The sequence below is a fragment of the Mus caroli genome, unplaced genomic scaffold, assembly GCF_978045245.1.
Source record: "Mus caroli unplaced genomic scaffold, Mus_caroli_1 scaffold_16, whole genome shotgun sequence".
Classification (NCBI taxonomy): Eukaryota; Metazoa; Chordata; class Mammalia; order Rodentia; family Muridae; genus Mus; species Mus caroli.
In genome coordinates, this window is record NW_028227271.1 from 96,258,167 (window position 1) to 96,275,881 (window position 17,715).

A 17,715-nucleotide genomic window follows, 5' to 3' on the forward strand; every position below is an offset into this window, starting at 1 on the left:
ACAGTGTTTGTAAAATAGTCCTCTAATATCTACATATTTGTTTAGACTTGATTTGCATTTTTAGGGAAAAATAATTTAGAGCACTGGCTGCAAGCAGCATACATTCAGGCAAACAACCACAGTCATAAATGAGACCCCCAGATTATTTTAAATGTAATAACGTTAACATTAAGTTCCCCGAGGTGACTGGTAAATTAGCGTATAGAGTTAGACTGCAGACATCTGATGGTCTGTCACGCACTGCTCCTTCTATACTCTGGTGGGGGATTGCCTCTTTCTAATACCTTTGAAGGTTTTTACATAAATATGTACGTACATACATACATACATACATACATACATACTGCTGTATTCTTATACTCTAGACATAAAGCTGTGTGTAGTTTCTTTTTAAGACTTGGTTAGGCATCCATAAAGCATTAATTTTATTCTTACAGACGCAAAATGATTTCATGGTTATCTGCAATGTTGCAAAAATCCTTGAGTTAGTTGTACCACTGATGGAACACCCAAGTGAAACTTTCCTTGCCACTATTGAGGAAGATCTGATGAAGCTGATCATCAAATATGGCATGACTGTGAGTAGTTTACTGTGTCTGTATTGGAGTGTGTAATACACAAGTGATGATTTATAAAATATCACTATATAATATGTCAGTTAAGTCCCAAGATCTCTTAAGACAAATATATAAAGGAAAAAAACAGTCATATATTTCAACTGTGTTTCAGTTTTTTCTTAAAGAGTAACATTTTCTCTATCTTTTAGGTAGTACAACATTGTGTGAGCTGTCTTGGGGCTGTTGTAAATAAAGTGACCCAGAATTTTAAATTTGTATGGGCCTGTTTCAACAGATACTACGGTAAGTTCAGTGCCTGGGTGTTCCCATTGTTATGACGTTGTGCAGTTGTGTCCAGTTGTGACTGGGTCTGGTCCAGAAGAGCAGTGAGGACACAAGTGTGCTTGTTTCTCAGCCCACACTCACACTTGGTCTTTGATCGTTCACATTCTCCTTGGTTCAAAAGTTTCTGTCTTTAAAAGTGGTATATTTCCTGGCCCACATCAAAAGTAACAGTTAATATCTTTTTTTTTTACATGATTTTAGCTCTAGAGAAAATGTACAAGCCAAGTAGTAGTGGCACATGCTTTTAATCCCAGCACTTTGGAAGGGAGAAGCAGTCGGATCTCTGAGTTCGAAGCCAGCCTGGTCTATAGTGCTAGTTCCAGGATAGCCAGAACTACGTGGAGAAACCCTGTCTCAAACAATGCAAACAAACAAAACCACACATATTATAAATGTATTTAATTCTTAAAACCATTAGTAAAAGTTCATTGTATTTCATTAGTAATTGTTTAAGCATGATTCAAAGATTACTGTAAATAACTAGTATTTATCTTTACTAGGTGCCATTTCAAAATTAAAAAGTCAGCACCAAGAAGACCCAAATAACACTTCACTTTTAACAAACAAACCAGCGCTTCTTAGGTCCCTCTTCACTGTTGGAGCACTTTGCCGCCATTTTGATTTTGATCTGGAAGATTTTAAAGGCAACAGTAAGGTAAAGATCATAGCATTACCTAGTGTGCTGTAAAACACGGTCCTGTGGCCCTGAGCTAAGAATCACTATAATGATCTTGGAAGAAGGCAGCTTTAGAATAATTGAATAAGCATTTTGGAATGAGTTCTAGTAAAAGCATAATGTCTAGACTTCCTCCTGATCAGTTTCTTACTGATCTAAGACAGATTCTGAGTTTCACACCCAATTCTACCAGTTCATTAACAGACACACTGTTTAGAACAGCATACTTGTCACAGACATCGGATGTCACTGTTGTAAAATAAATGGAGGGACTGGAAAGATGCTTCAGTTAAAACCACTGTCTGTTCCTGTAGAGGACGGTGGGTTCAGTTCCCACCACCACATGGCAGCTCACAACCGTATGGAATCTGAGTCCCAAGGGGTCTGACACCCACATCTGTCCTCCACAGGTGCCATGCACATACATGTTGCACAGTCATACAGACAGAACAAATATCGATATATAAGTTTGAATAGATTAATCAGGTTGATTATTCTCTCTCCCAGTGTTGTCAGTATTTGCCAGGCCACTGCAGTGCAGCCGACCTACAAGCACAGCAGAGTTCACGTGAAAACTCTCATTGTTGGCTTTTAGGCTTCCCCCCCTTAGAGTTGAGAATTAGGGCTGATGAGATGGCTTAACAGTTTTATATATTTGCACATAAAACTGATTACCTGAGGTTCATCCCTAGATCCTACTGCTTTGCAGAAGATAACCAAGTCCTTAGAATTAATTCTGGCTTCCATACATTCACACGGGCACTATGGGGCCAGTACATTTTTCTTCTTCCTCCCTCGCTCCCTCCCTCCCCCGCCCCTCTACCCCACCTCCTCTTTTTTACACATACTTGAAAACTTACTCTTGCATTAAATAGTCTTCTTGAATACCTTTAATATGCCCCCTCAGGTTAACATAAAGGATAAAGTACTTGAACTGTTGATGTATTTTACAAAACACTCAGATGAAGAAGTACAAACAAAAGCCATCATTGGTCTAGGTAAGTTAAGTCTAAATTTCTTAGTAGTTTCTAGCTCTTTGGGGGGTAGAGTGGGCTTTCTGACTATTGTGAGTCCGAGTTGCTGGTGTACTTGGACATGGTTCTGGCAGTGAGCTGATATGGAGAGCTCAATATTGGGATTCAAAACAACAGCTGGGTTCTGTTGATGCTTCACTCTGTGGCCTTCCTGGGTGTCTCCTCTGTTCACCAGTTTGTCAGTAATGTGGAGATAACAATACTGTCTCCCACCCTACTTCCTAGCTTAAAAATGCTCTCTGAAGCACCATAATACTAAGGACTTGATGAACATTTTATCCAATTTGCATTTCTTAAAATTGTTCTTTTTCAGAGCAAATAGTGTTGTTACATATATCTGTCACTTGTTAATGGGCAATCCATGTAGACTTACTTATAGGAACAGTTGGGATACATACCTCGTCCATGTTCAGTTTCTGGAAGCAATAGTGTAATAAAATGTGTTTTGAAAGCAGCTCTATACAGCTTTCCTGGAAATGCATTAGAGTATAGAGAGTTAGGTAGAGGAGACTAATACAGTACCTGGATTAGATGCTCTTTTTAAAAAAAGAAATCTAAAACTCTCATGCCTGAGGCCGGTAATAAATTTTTTTCTTATTTATAAGAGAATAGTATGTACTATACTTTTGGTTTTATTGTTAATGAGTGTTTTATTCGAATACATATAAAAATAATAACTTAGTTGGATATGTTTTGATATCACTGTCAAGTTGTAATTTAATTAGTATGTATGGGTAGTCACTGACATTAGTCTCTGAAAGAATGAATGATATAGAATCTGAGTTACCCAAGCCCTACTAATCATGTTGGTAATATTTATAAATACTTAAAGATAATTGCCTTATTACACCCCGTTCCTTTCATAAATTACTTACAAGCCGGGTATGGTTGTGTACGCTTTTAATCCCAGCACTCGGAAGGCAGAGGCAAAAGCAGGCAGATCTCTGAATTCCACCCAGCCTGATCCACACAGCTGGTCGCAGGCCAGCCAGGACTGCATGCTGAAGTCTTTCTCCAACCTAGAGAGAAAACAAAAGTCCTTAGAGTTAAATATAACCATCATTTCCCAGAGTTTGCCATGTATATACCTTCATGCCAGTGTATAACCTTAAATATTAAGTGTAGATAATAAGTTCAATGGCATGATATAGCCAATTACATTGCAGATAATTCGGAGAACCATAAATGAAGTTTTAGTTTAAGAAAGCAGCACTGTAGAACAGTTTTTTAAAGTTACATGAGACATGATTCTCCGTGTGACCTTGGACTCGCTGTCTGATCACTGCTGTGTCTGCTGCTTTGGTTCTGGTGTTAATAATGCTTGTTCTCACCAATAGTCTTAAATATTTTCTTATTAAACATTTATCTATGTACATTGATAATAACTTCATTTTGCTGATTATTAATTTGTGATTATAAGTTAGCATTGTGGCCTCAATTTAGGGCCATTTGAGAAAGAATCGGGAAGATGATTTTAGCTCTCCTTTAAATTCTGTTTCGTCAGTGGACTGAGTTCAGTAGTTTACATTGTCACTGTAGTGCCTTCTATTACGGCTCTGAGAAATGTTTGCAGACATTACATCTTACGTCCTGACAGCATCCCTCTGAGGTAGGCGGGCGGTAAATATTATTGTCCCCATTTTACAGATGGAGAATTGAGGCAAAGAGAGATTGTGTGACTCACCCAAGGTCACACTACAAGTCAGTGGTGGAGCCAGGAATAGAACCCGAGACTCCTGACTCCTAATCCACTCCCCTAGCCACTAGGCCCTGCTCCCTCCTCAAGGTTTCCTCTTGTGTGAAATTCTCCTTTGAAATGCAATTTCTTGTTTTTAATTCATGGGGAAGAAGTACCTGCTGTATTGCTTCTCTAGGTAAGGCCACCGCATTCTTCCAGTCTTTAAGTTGTAAAGTTTTGAAATAAGGCGATCTTTGCATATTTTGTCATTTTCATTGTGTTCCATTTGCCTTTAGTAGGAATAGATAACGACATACTTTCCTTTCTCTTAGGATTTGCCTTTATACAGCATCCGAGTCTAATGTTTGAGCAAGAAGTGAAGAATCTGTATAATAGTATTTTATCTGATAAGAACTCCTCAGTGAATTTAAAAATACAAGTGTTAAAAAACCTCCAGACTTACCTACAAGAAGAAGACACACGAATGCAGCAAGCAGACAGAGACTGTAAGTGAAAGTGCGGTGTGTAGCTGACAGCATAGGTAACATGCTCTTCTCCACTCCAGAGCAGAACCATGGAGGAATGGCAGCGTTGGGCCAAGTACACATCCCTGAGCTAACTCTGTAAGGCAGTGGAAGGTTGTAGGTATCTGCAGCTGTAGCAAGAGGAAGAGGGAGCGCATTCTTACTCAGTTTGCAAAGAGCCTCCGACACAGTGCTGGGGAAAGATTGGCAAGCACTTGAGCGTGGCCATGAGCTGAACCATTCTCTGGGTTTGAATTGTGGGTTCAGTCAGAGAAGTGAGCAGTGTTAATATGATGTTAAATTAACGTGTGTCTCTCTTCTGCTCTCTTTTGTAGGGAAGAAAGTTGCAAAACAGGAAGACCTGAAGGAAATGGGGGATGTCTCCTCGGGGATGAGCAGCTCCATCATGCAGCTGTACCTCAAGCAGGTGCTGGAGGCGTTCTTTCACACCCAGTCGAGTGTACGCCACTTCGCCCTGAATGTCATCGCTCTGACTCTGAACCAAGGCCTCATCCATCCGGTTCAGGTAAGCAAGGCTTATGGCAACGGCACTCACTCTCTCCCACTTAATAAAGTCCTTGTCTAAACTACCACCACTGCCTGTCTTGTCTGTCCTTTCTCCTTTCCTCTTCCTCAACTCATGAGTTTATGTGTCCTCCCACCTCGGCACCCTGAGCTGTCCTGAACTCTCTTAAGAGTCTAAACACTGGATAATCTGTTATATTGCTATTGCAAAATACCTATATATTTATAATGTTGTCTCTGTTAAACTTCAAATCTCTAACAATAGAAAATGTGCTTTTTCCTCACTAGTATTGGTACAATTCCATTTTAATCCAATTTTACTCTGATTCCCCAACAACCAACAGTGCGTAATGTCAACAGAATTAAGTAGGTTTAAGAGTGTAATAAGCTAAATAGGATATAGCTTTGTTCTACTACAAAAAAAGTAAATTGTGTCATCTTAGTTGGCATTGTTGTTTTCAAATGAGAGGTGACAGTAGTTGTACAGCATGTTCAAACTTTGCAGTGCAGTTGAGATAACAGGATAAAGGTTTGCACCTCAGTAGTAGAATGCTTACCTAGGATATTCGTCTATTCAAGTCATGTATTTGATCCCAGAATCCCAAAAAGAAAACTGTAAGATAAGTAATGTCAGAAACTGCTATGTACCCATGAGCACTGCTCTCCTAATACATTAACTACTGTCACATGGTCAAGGGACTATGAAACTGCCAGAGACTGTTGGTTCCTCTCTTCAGCGGAGCCTGTTCTAGTGCACACTAACACGTGAGAAAATGGTTTTTCTGATAGTTTTTAATACATACCTAAATGGATACTTTTATAAAACATAAAACATCACCAAGACAAATGTTTAGTCTGGATTTTTGTTGTTGTTGTTGTTGTTGTTGTTGTTCGGGTTTTTTGGTCACTCTGAACTGCTAAGATCACTTTACAACATACAGTAGTGTATTGAAACTTTCACCCTTAAAAAAAAATACTCAGAGATAGGGCCCATGAGATGGTTCAGTTAAGGAAGTATGGGTGCGGAGAGGGCGAGGACACAAGTGTGTCAGGGGACAGCTGCAGAGCTTGAGATCCTTAACCCACCATGTGAGGTCTGGTTAACCTGAGTGCTCAGACTTGCCCGCAGAGCGCCTCCCTGACCCTTGTATCATAGTCTTCTGTGGATGGTCTTAACTAGGGACATTTAAAGAGGCATCGTACATTTGCTAATTTGTGTTGACATTGTTTGATCCTCAGTGTGGAACATTATTACTATTTCTAGTGTTTCCTTGCTTGAAGTTGAAAAAAGGTTAGCACTTTTAAAAGAACACCAATCTAGCAGTTATAAGAAAATCTACTGCTACATCTTAAATCTCTGACATACTGTCTGGACATCTGTTGAAATGCGTTATCACTATACTATATGTCTTATAAAGCCCTTTTCCTTTCTTTCAGTGTGTTCCATACTTAATTGCCATGGGAACAGATCCAGAACCTGCTATGCGAAACAAGGCTGATCAGCAGCTTGTGGAGATAGACAAAAAATATGCTGGGTTCATCCATGTAAGTACTTTTGATAGATTACCTGAATTATTGCTCTAATAAACCACTACTTCCTACAGGTCTTTATTTTAGAGTGATTTCCTTAATATCTTAATGTATAACATAGTTTGCCCCGCAGGGTATTTATTCTAGCTTACAGTTAGTTATAAGGTTGTGCCAGGGTGACAGTTCAGGAAGCATGGGCTACAGGCACTACTGTAACCTTGGTTAGCAGTAACTTGTAGATATTGGTTATTTGTGTGTGTAAAATGGTGGAGTTGCAATAGATGCTCTTACTATTGCAGAACTTTGTTGTGTGATTTTTATTATTTTTAATAAGGAAACCAAATAATGAAGCTAGCCTTGGATGTATAGTCCATTATCCCTAATGCAAAGGAGGCCTTTATTAATTTCAGATGAAAGCCGTGGCTGGTATGAAGATGTCTTACCAGGTACAACAGGCGATCAACACGTGCCTAAAAGACCCTGTAAGGGGTTTCCGACAAGACGAATCCTCCAGTGCTCTGTGCTCACATCTGTACTCCATGATCCGCGGGAACCGCCAACACAGACGCGCCTTTCTTATTTCTTTACTCAACCTCTTTGATGACACAGCAGTAAGCATAAACTTTATTATTGTCAGAAATAAATGTTCTAGAAACTGGAACATGGCTAAGGAGTCATGACTTTTAAAGATTACCATTTTGATAAATGTCATTGACTATATTAATTGTGTTTCCTTAACGTCTACTAAGTTCCTTATAAAGTTTATGATCCCAGTCAAAGGGGGCACTTTACATGAGCAAATGTACTGAGGAATAAAGTATGGTTATATCTCTATACTGTATATCTTGGAAATGTTATCACTGTTTTACATTTTATGTTTTTTACATTTAATTATGTGTTTTATGGGGTTTGGGGGAGGGGTAGGTTCCCACACTGTGGGTGTGGGATCAGAAGGCAACTCTCCCCCCACCATGTGGCTCCCAGAAGAGGCAGCGAGCTTCTCCACCTACAAAGCCAGCTCACCACCTCAGTGACAGTTTCCATAAGCAAAAGCAGGCTGCATCGTTTAAACTGTCACTGTGGAAATAGATTCCATGTGTACATGCATTCATACATATATAAGTAAGATTATTTCTTCCATTCTATAGGAACTCAAATATTGTTGGAAAATAATGCAGGTTTTTCTGTGTTGGTTTGGTTTAGTTTTTGGAGACAGGGTTTCTCATGTAGTCCTGGTTGTCCAGGAGCTCACTGTGTAGTCCAGTCCAGGCTGGCCTCAAACCGGGAGATCCGCCTGCTCTGCCTCTCAAATGCTAGGATTAAAGGCGTGTACCACCACTGTCTGGCTTAATAATACAGACTTTTAGCTGATGAGGTTTTTATGTTGATTATCTTTATGAAGGAAATTACATTTTTATGTAATTACAAGCTGACACATACTGTGCTGGCCAGAACCTCTAGCCAAGAAAGCAGAAAATCCTATTCTTTAGCTTTTTTTTTTCCTTTTATTTATTAATTTATTTAAATAACACCTTCAATAGTGCCTGTTATGATACTGGTCTTTGTATAAGACATTAGCAGATGAAGTAGTAATAATAGCTATAACACCTAGCTACCCACATAGAGCACATAGTCTAGCCTATCTTTAGAGCAGTTTGTAAATGAGCAGTTTAAACTTTTTTCTCATTTTAACCACTTGACAGAGTTTTTATAGTAAATCAAAATTATAATTACCAAAGCATAGATACCTTACTACATCCATTCTCTTTAAAATACTACATGAAAATTTTTTATATGTGACATAGCAAATAAATGTGCCAAGTCTGCATTTGAGAAGCGCCTGACCCTTTTTCCTCATCACCCTCACTGTGTCGTCATTAGTGCTGAGCTTTTACTGTGCGAGACACTGCTAAGACTGAGGATGCTAGGATGTGTTTCTATTGGTATTTCTCCAGGCCTAGTCTCTGCTGGGTTCATTCCTGTGTGATTTCAACACATAATCTCTGTTAATTGACTAGGTGTTCTATTATCACAACCTTAAAAACTGGAAATCCAGCTCTCATAATAAGCAACTGCCTCCAACACAGGATGTCATAAAAGGAACGAGTCTCCATACGCCTAAAGAGATGACATTCCTTAAATCTATGACATAAAGTGGAGGAGAATGGGACACTGGGTAGATTGCCGTTTGTCTGAGCCAGAGATCTTACTGAGCACAGTACCTAACCATAGAAACAGCTCTAAGCACTGGAGGACTGGGGAAATGTTTAAATAAAATGTGGCCAGCAAGTGCAGAGAGTCTTTTAGGAACAAAGGTTTTTCACATGGTGTTCACAGTACAGGCTATAAGGAAGTGATCTGTTATGCCTACAGTAGAGAATGTAAGAATTAGTAGCAGGAAAACCAAGAAGAAATGTTGAAGGGAAGGAATACGCTGAGTCTGTGAGAATAAACAGTGACTGAGGATCCAAGTAAACAATGTGACCGTTGCTGAAGTCAGACAGAGAGTCTAGGTGGTTATTTAAGGACTTTGATTTTGAGAAGAGGGACCAATTAGGACTAGATTTCCTAGTTCTGAACATTCTCCCTTTTAGAAAAAAATAGTATATGAGTTACAGTGCTAAAACTGATAGGTAAACTGGGCATAGTAGCTCGATCCTATAATCTCAGGCTTCAGAGGCAGGGCAGGGTCACAGCGTAAGTTCAAGACTAGCCTGGTCCACATCCTGACTTTTTTTTTTTTAGGCCAATCAAAGAGAGAGGAGAAGGGAGAGAGGATGACTATTGAAGGTAGAGTGCAGTGCTATATTCTGCATCTCCTCACTGTAATGTTTAGACAGTGATATTTAGTGACTGTAGTTGAGGAGCTGGAGAGATGGCTCAGTGGTTAAGAGCACTGACTGCTCTCTTGAGGAGGATCTGGGTTCAGGTCCCACAGCCCATGTGGCTGCTGACAGCCATCCTTAACTCCAGTTCCGGGAATCGGAAGGATGCCCTCTTCTGATACACTTCAGGCATGCACACAGTGGACCTACAGATGAGCAGGCAAAACAGTCTCACACATAAAAAAAGATCTTTTTAAAAAGAAAGTGAGCCGGGCAGTGGCGGTGCACACCTTTGATCCCAGCACTTGGGAGGCAGAGGCAGGCGGATTTCTGAGTTTGAGGCCAGCCTGGTCTACAGAGTGAGTTTCAGGACAGCCAGGGCTACACAGAAAAACCCTGTTTTGGGGGGGGGTGGGGGGATGAGGGGGGAAGAAAGGAGCAAAAGTGGGCTAGCTAGCCGGACGACTGAGAGAGTAAAGCTTTTGCCATGCAAGCCTGGTAGGTAGCCTGAGTCAAATTCCTAGACCCACTCTACAAGCAGAAAGAGGCTCTCTGCCACATGCTGCCCCTTACACACATCACGTGTGCACAGGTAATGATGATGGCTTTTAAAAAGAGAAAGAGAAATGTTAATGAGTTCCAGGTTACAATTCATAAAGTAGATAAGCTTAGTGGTGAAGATCTGCAAGTTATTACTGCCTTGGTTACTACTTTTATGTTGTTTTTCTTTAGAGTCAATTTAAATAGTAACGTGTCTTCCTTTTTATTTACTTATGTATTTATTTCCGGCCTGTATCTTACTGTGTTGCCTAAGCTAATCCTGAACCCCTTAACTAACTCAGGTGGTCTTCCTGCCCCAGGCTCCCTAGTGCTAGCTAGAGTCACAGGCATGTCTCCATGTTTCCCCGCCTGAAAACATACAAGCAGTGTCAACCATAATCTCTCTTGCGTTTTGTATATTTCATAGTTTTGGGGCTGGATTTTGTTTTTTGAGACAGGATCATACTATGTAGCTCCAGGTGTCCCAGAATTCACTACATTACACTAGACTGGCCTCGAAGTCACAGAGATCCTCCTGCTTCTGCTACCCCAGTGCTGGCCTTAAAGGTGTTCACCACCAGGCCTAGCCCTGAAAAATTATTTTCATCAGTCCATGATTAGGGATGGGTAAATCCACTATTAGTAGTGTGTTACATACACTTTTTTTGGAAGCTAAAAATAAACTGTGTAACTGATGGCGCCATATATGTTAATCTTTTACAAGGCAATGGCTAATTATGTTTTCGTATGTATACTTTCTGATACAGTATGTATCTATCTTAAAGGTCTCACTATATAATCTATAAGGAAAAGAGGGATTTTTACTTAAATGCACTTAAAAGCTTCACCTCTTCTTTCGTAAGGTAGCATGGTGTAAGTCATTCTAAATCTTCTAACGTGGTTGCAAGCTCACTTCATCTCTGCCTCTTTGCTTGTCTCCTTCTCTCTCACTCCTTTGTCTTTCTCTCTCCAACATTAATGAAGTGTAATGCCCTGTAGTAATTTTCTAGCAGCTCTTTAGGTGGATTTCTATCTTACCACTAAGCATGTGTACCTTCTTTTAAAATTTGCAGAAAACAGAAGTGACTATGCTCTTGTACATAGCAGACAATCTAGCCTGTTTTCCATACCAGACTCAGGAAGAGCCGCTGTTTATAATGCACCACATAGACATTACGCTCTCTGTTTCCGGTAGTAACCTATTGCAGTCATTCAAGGAGGTAAGTTACAGGTGGTGCTAAGCACTTTGGTTTGCTTTGGTTTTGTTTTTTTCTTTCAAGACAAGGTTTCTCTGTGTAGCCCTGGCTGTCCAGGAACTCTTTGTAGACTGAGTTGGCCTCAAAATCAGAGATCCACCTGCCCTGCCTTTAAGTGCTGGATTAAAGGCACGTGTGGGTTGCTGTTTTACTCTCTTCAGATCTAAAGGCACCCCATTTCTAGGTAGTTGAGGTGTCCTTTGTACATATGTGTGGACAGTGCTATTGATGGGTCAACCCACTGTTCTCCCTCTGGCTTGAAGCACTAAGTGTTGTCATTTGCCTGTGTATCCACTTGAGCCCCATTAGAGTTCCTCTATTAGAAACGGGAGAGACCTCACACCAGCAGCTTAGCAGCACACCTGAAAGCTCTAGAACAGAAAGAAGCAACGAGACCCAAGAGGAGGAGACGGCAGGAAGTAATCAAACTCAGGGCTGAAGTCAACCAAGTAGAAACAAAGATATAGGGATCAACAAAACCAGGAGCTGGTTCTTTGAGAAAATCAACAAGATAGACAAATCCTTAGCCAGACTGACCAGAGGGTACAGAGACAGTATTCCGTCAACAAAATCAGAAATGAAAAGGGAGACATAACAACAGAAACTGAGGAAATCCAAAACATCATAAGCATTGCTCTTATTCCACAGTGGCTTGCTTATGTATTTTGTAACTAAGCCATCTGTCTCATTGCTAACATTAGGAGAAAGTCATTCTCCCTTTTTTTGGGTGGGGGAGGTAGGGTGGGTGCTGCGTATGATTTAGTCCTAGGACTAAGTCCGCCCTAAGGCTTACTTCTCCAGTTGCTTATGAACTCTCTGCTGAAGGAAGCTTTGTGCAGCTGTTAGTGGAGTTTTGGTTTTTACAATTTCCTTTTTCTTTCAGTCTATGGTAAAAGACAAAAGGAAAGAGAGAAAAACGTCCCCTGCTAAAGAGAACGAGTCCAGTGAGAGTGAAGAAGAAGTGTCCAGACCTCGGAAGTCTCGAAAGCGGGTAGATTCGGAGTCCGACTCAGACTCTGAAGATGATATAAATTCAGTGATGAAGTGCTTGCCGGAAAATTCAGCCCCTTTGATTGAATTCGCAAATGTTTCCCAGGGTATTTTACTACTTCTTATGTTAAAGCAGCACCTGAAGAACCTCTGTGGATTTTCTGATAGGTAAGTGTACATAAGAGTAAGAGAAAAGCATGCCCTGTTAGAGGATAGACAGGCGCCATACATAATCCACAGGGCGGGGCGGGGCAGGGCGGGGCGGGCAGGGCAGGGCGAGGCAGGTCACATTTGCTTCATTTTATTGCTACATATTCCTTTGTTATAAGCCATTATTTTGGGTTTTTTACAATATTAGAAGAAAGGAAAAGATACTTCTTCACTCCATGCATTCCAGATTTAAATGAATTACTAATTTATTGATTTACATAAAAAATGCTTTATTAGAGAGTTAGTCTAATTTTAAAATATATCACAGTTTTAACAAGAAATGCCATGCAGTAAGAGCAAACATAGACTGACTATAGAGGAAGTAAAGATAAAGAGCTATCAGAAGCCATGGAGACATTCTGAGCTTTTCAGTCGTTGGGAGCTTAGATTCTTTTCTTTTTCTTTTTTTAAATCACCAAGTAGGGCTGAGAAGGTGGGGTTAAGAGCACCTATTCCTCCTACAGAAGATTCCGCTTCAGTTCCAAGCAGCCATAGGAGATCTGTCAGCTTTCTCTGGCCTGTGGAAGCACCACACACACATAACATATAAACTTTAAAAATCTTTTGTAAAAATATCACCAAGTCAAGCTGGGTGTGGTGGCGTACGCCTTTAATCCCAGCACTTGGGAGGCAGAGGCAGGCGGATTTCTGAGTTCGAGGCCAGCCTGGTCTACAGAGTGAGTTCCAGGACAGCCAGGGCTACACAGAGAAACCCTGTCTCGGGAAAAGAAAAAAAGAAAAAAAAAGTCACCAAGTCAAATAACAATATCAGTAGCCAAGTGTAAAGAGTATGTGTCGTAATTAAGGTCACTATTGCTGGATGAAATACCATGATCAGAGCAACTTGGGCAAGGAAAAAGTGTATTTGGCTTGTACGTCCACATCGCTGTTCACCATTGAAGAAGTCAGAGGGTGCTGCTTACTGGCTTGCTGATCGTGACTTGCTCAGGCTGCTTTCTTAGAGAGCCCAGGACCACCAGCTCAGGGGTGGTTCCAGTTGCAGTATGCTGGGTCTCCCACATCAATCACTAAGAAGATGCCTAACAGCCTTGCCTACAAACCAGACTTATGTAGGCATTTTCTCAGTTAGGCTCCCTTCTTCTTTCCAAGGACTCTAGCTTATCAAGTTGACCCAGAACCAGTCAGTAGAGTTTATTTCATGTGAAGGGCCATTTAGTGCTCTAACTGTTGAACATAGCGTCCTGATACAGCATGTGGTTACTGTATCTAAAACCCTGGGCTCTGTCCCTGACACCAGAAAGGGCAAGAGAGAAACATAGTTACCACCTTTTATCACTGAGGAGCTTACATAGTAGTGAGAGCTCCTCCCACTGTTTTAATGTAGCACTGAAGATGGAGCCAGAGCCTTGTGTTTGCTCTGCGTACACTGTGTTGAGTCCTTAAGCTCTGCTGCAAGCCCTCGAAGTGCAGATTTTTAAGAGAAATATTTAGATGTGAAATGTTGGTAACTGATTTAGAGGAATTTAAAACAGTGTAAAGTATTATTGTATTGGTAAGGAGTCGGAAAGAATTTTAAGAGTCACTAAAAATCTGAAACAGGTTTACAAGCAGTTTTTCTGGCTATTATATAGACAATGAAAAATCCAAAGAGTCAAAATAGGGGTTGATAAGGTACCTCAGTAGATAAAGTGGATCTTACCTCTGACCCTGACACTGTGAGACTCATCCCCAGACCCAACATTGATGGAAGGGAGAACTGACAGCCACATGTGCACACACATAAACAAAATTGTAGTAAATAAATGAACGTGAAACCAAGGAAGTAAGACCAGTAAGGTGCTTGCAACCAAGCCATGGTCAATTTCCAGGACTCCACAGTGCTAAAGGAGAGAGCTAATTCGTGTAAACTATCATCTGGCCTCCATGCGTGTGCAGAGGTGAACACACATACCTGCCGGCACACCAGTTAATTGGACTCAGTTGTAAGAAAGATAGTTGTAGTCTATAAAAAGACGGAAGACACTGATTTCAAGATGACACCGTTTACTGTAACCTGGACTCTCGGTCTGTCCCTCCTCAGAGCCAGGTGCCTTGTTCCCGTCCCCATCAGTACAGACATCTGTGAGAGCAAAGGAGCACTCAGTTGATGTTTGCTTTTTTCTTCTCACTGGTTGAAATCTGTAGGATTTAAAACTTGAGTTATTATTAAGTAAGAAAGAGTTAGAATCAGTTTAAGTATGTGCATGAACTTTTTTGAAATTCTGATTTTATATTTCCAAAACAGTAAAATTCAAAAATATTCTCCATCTGAATCTGCAAAAGTGTATGATAAAGCCATTAATCGGAAAACAGGGGTTCATTTTCATCCCAAACAAACACTGGACTTCCTGCGAAGTGACATGGCTAATTCCAAACTGACGGAGGATGTGAAGAGGAGCATCGTAAGGCAGTACTTAGACGTGAGTACCGAACTCAGGAGCATCCCGGGCTAGCTGTTGGGCTAGCCTTCCCACTGTTCCCACCACGGTGCCCAGCCAAAGACGGAGGATTGCTTAACAGAGCCAATGGCATATATCCTTAAAAGTTAAAGCCATGGGTCCCTTACCCTCCTGGCCATTTTGCTTCTCTCCTTTCTGGCAACTAATTGGTTTTCCTTGTATTCATCCACCCCCAATCCCACCCCCTCTCTCAGGAGTATCCCTCTGTCTAGCCCTGGCTGTCCTTGAACTCTCAGAGAGTCCACTGCATACGGGGTGCTTGGGTCAAATGTGTGCACCTAGCTTTTCTTGCACATATGCTTGGATGGTGGGTGGGTAGGTGTGGTAGTACATGCCTTTAATTCCAGTACTGAGTCCACGGCCTGTCAATTAATAGTCAATATTTATTTCCTGGATGTTTGTTGACTTGGACACACCTCCAAGCAAACTATGGGTCTTGATCCAAATCGACCCTCTGTTGTAAAATTGTAATGACATGGCCATGTTCAGTCTATATGCTTTCCTACAGCAGTGGGGGAGCTGTAATTGCAGCAGGGACCATATGCCCACCAGCCCCAAACGCATTGCCTGTCATTCTGCCTCTGTACAGAAAAGACTTGTCAATCCCTGATTTGCACAGTTAGCCATGGTCTCTTTCACCCACTCTAAACCACCACCATAGAAAACATCTAAGAATCTGGCAGTGTTGTTTAAATATTTACAGAAAACTCTCAATCTTGTTTTAGTTTAAACTTCTCATGGAACATCTAGACCCTGATGAAGAAGAAGAGGAAGGAGAGGTGTCGGCTAGCACCAATGCTCGGAACAAAGCAATTACCTCGCTGCTTGGAGGAGGCAGCCCTAAAAATAACACAGCAGCAGACACAGAAGATGAGGAGAGTGATGGGGAGGATAGAGGAGGAGGCACTTCAGGGGTGAGGCGGAGGAGGAGTCAACGTATTTCCCAGCGTATTACGTAAAATGATTTTTATGTGCTTATATGTGTCAGTCTATAAATGTACTCCAAGTAATGTAATGCTTATAAAACAAAGCAGTTTGTAGATAGATTCTCTCCTTAACCATTTATACAGCCTTTTGTAGAAAGTTTAACATAAAAGATAATAAAAAACCAGAAATGAGATTTATTCAGCATAAAGGATTAATAATTTTTTGGATTGTATTAATGTGTGCTATCCTTTTTATTGTTGCTAAGTTTTATGTAGCTTTATGGCTTATATGTACATATAATAATTTTATATATCAAGAGTAAAGACACGGGTACAAATTAAAAGCTATATGGTTTTACAAGTATATGTTAACCCCTTGGCGCTGGCGGTCACGGTGCGTCTCATTGCCGGCAGTGGAATGTGCCGGGGAATCCCAGCTCCCGGCGTCAAGGGATTACAAGCAATAAAAACGATAATTTCACTAAAATTCTTTTGTGTAACACTTGGTCTTTTTTCCCCCTCCCAATGTTTTAGTCATTGAGAAGGTCAAAACGAAATTCAGACTCTACGGAGTTGGCAGCACAGATGAATGAAAGTGTTGACGTCATGGATGTCATCGCTATTTGCTGTCCAAAGTACAAAGACCGACCACAGATTGCAAGAGTAGTGCAGAGAACCAGCAGTGGCGTCAGTGTCCAGTGGATGGCAGGCTCCTACAGCGGCTCCTGGACGGAGGCCAAGCGCCGCGATGGCCGCAAACTGGTGCCTTGGGTAGACACTATTAAAGAGTCAGACATTATTTACAAAAAAATTGCTCTAACGAGTGCTAATAAGCTGACTAATAAAGTTGTTCAGACTTTACGATCCCTGTATGCCGCCAAGGATGGGACTTCCAGCTAATGAATTTGTACATGCAGCCAAATTTACAGGAATTTTTTTAAAAAGGCAAAAAAACTTGAAATATCAACATTCTGGCAAAAAAAAAAAAATCAGTTTTTTGAAGAGTGGAACCTGGGATGCAGGAACAAAGGAAGGAATGTTGGGCAGACATTTTTGTGGGAGCTCCCTTCGCTGTTGTGCAGCAGAGACGTCTCTCGGTTCGTTTTTACTCCCACTGTATTATAGTTTAACAAAATTGTTTATATCTTGGAAAAAAAAACTTTCTGTTTAAAAAATAAACAAGTGAATGTTGGAAATTAGTCTGTTAATGTTCTTAATAAAGTGTTCTTGGAGTTGAACCTAGCAGCGGATGGCTTTCTTTAGCTTAGCCCAGTGTCCAGGGAAGCGCTGTTTCTCCAGGCTGTAAAATGGCAGACTCTCCTGGATATATAATTTATTCTGTTGAGAAAAAAAAAGCATGCAGTATCTATGACCTATCTGCAGAAGGAGTTTTTGTAAATGTAGATTTTGTTGTATTAGGTCACCCTGAAAACAGTACAAGAAAAGGGGTCCCCAGGCACTCTGGTGGAGCGAATACTGCAATAAATTTTTTTACTTCTCTTTGTTACTTGTCTGTTTCCATTTGAATTTCTTATTGTAAAGATCTGTTTAAATCCATTTATATTATTTTGCAGTCTTTTATGTAAAATTTATTATATCATTGGTTTTCAAAGCAAAACATAAAATATTGTTTATACAGT

At 40.7% G+C, this 17,715-nt stretch overlaps 1 protein-coding gene across 3 annotated transcripts in view; it reads left to right on the forward strand.

The window, feature by feature from the left end:
- The window catches only part of Nipbl (NIPBL cohesin loading factor), a 170,710-nt gene extending 153,128 nt beyond the window's left edge, over positions 1–17,582 (forward strand). For 2 of the 3 annotated variants that reach the window (XM_021183780.3, XM_021183779.3), the window contains exons 35-47: positions 438–578; positions 767–860; positions 1,403–1,557; positions 2,486–2,576; positions 4,623–4,796; positions 5,150–5,340; positions 6,777–6,884; positions 7,280–7,480; positions 11,308–11,454; positions 12,374–12,648; positions 14,936–15,110; positions 15,875–16,063; positions 16,610–17,582. In XM_021183780.3, coding sequence (XP_021039439.1) covers positions 438–578; positions 767–860; positions 1,403–1,557; positions 2,486–2,576; positions 4,623–4,796; positions 5,150–5,340; positions 6,777–6,884; positions 7,280–7,480; positions 11,308–11,454; positions 12,374–12,648; positions 14,936–15,110; positions 15,875–16,063; positions 16,610–16,975 — 2,307 coding nt within the window. In that variant the 3' untranslated portion in view covers positions 16,976–17,582. Of the gene's footprint in view, positions 1–437; positions 579–766; positions 861–1,402; positions 1,558–2,485; positions 2,577–4,622; positions 4,797–5,149; positions 5,341–6,776; positions 6,885–7,279; positions 7,481–11,307; positions 11,455–12,373; positions 12,649–14,935; positions 15,111–15,874; positions 16,105–16,609 lie in introns of all 3 variants that reach the window. The other variant, XM_029469689.2, reaches the window with a different exon arrangement.
- Positions 17,583–17,715: the final 133 nt, after the last annotated feature.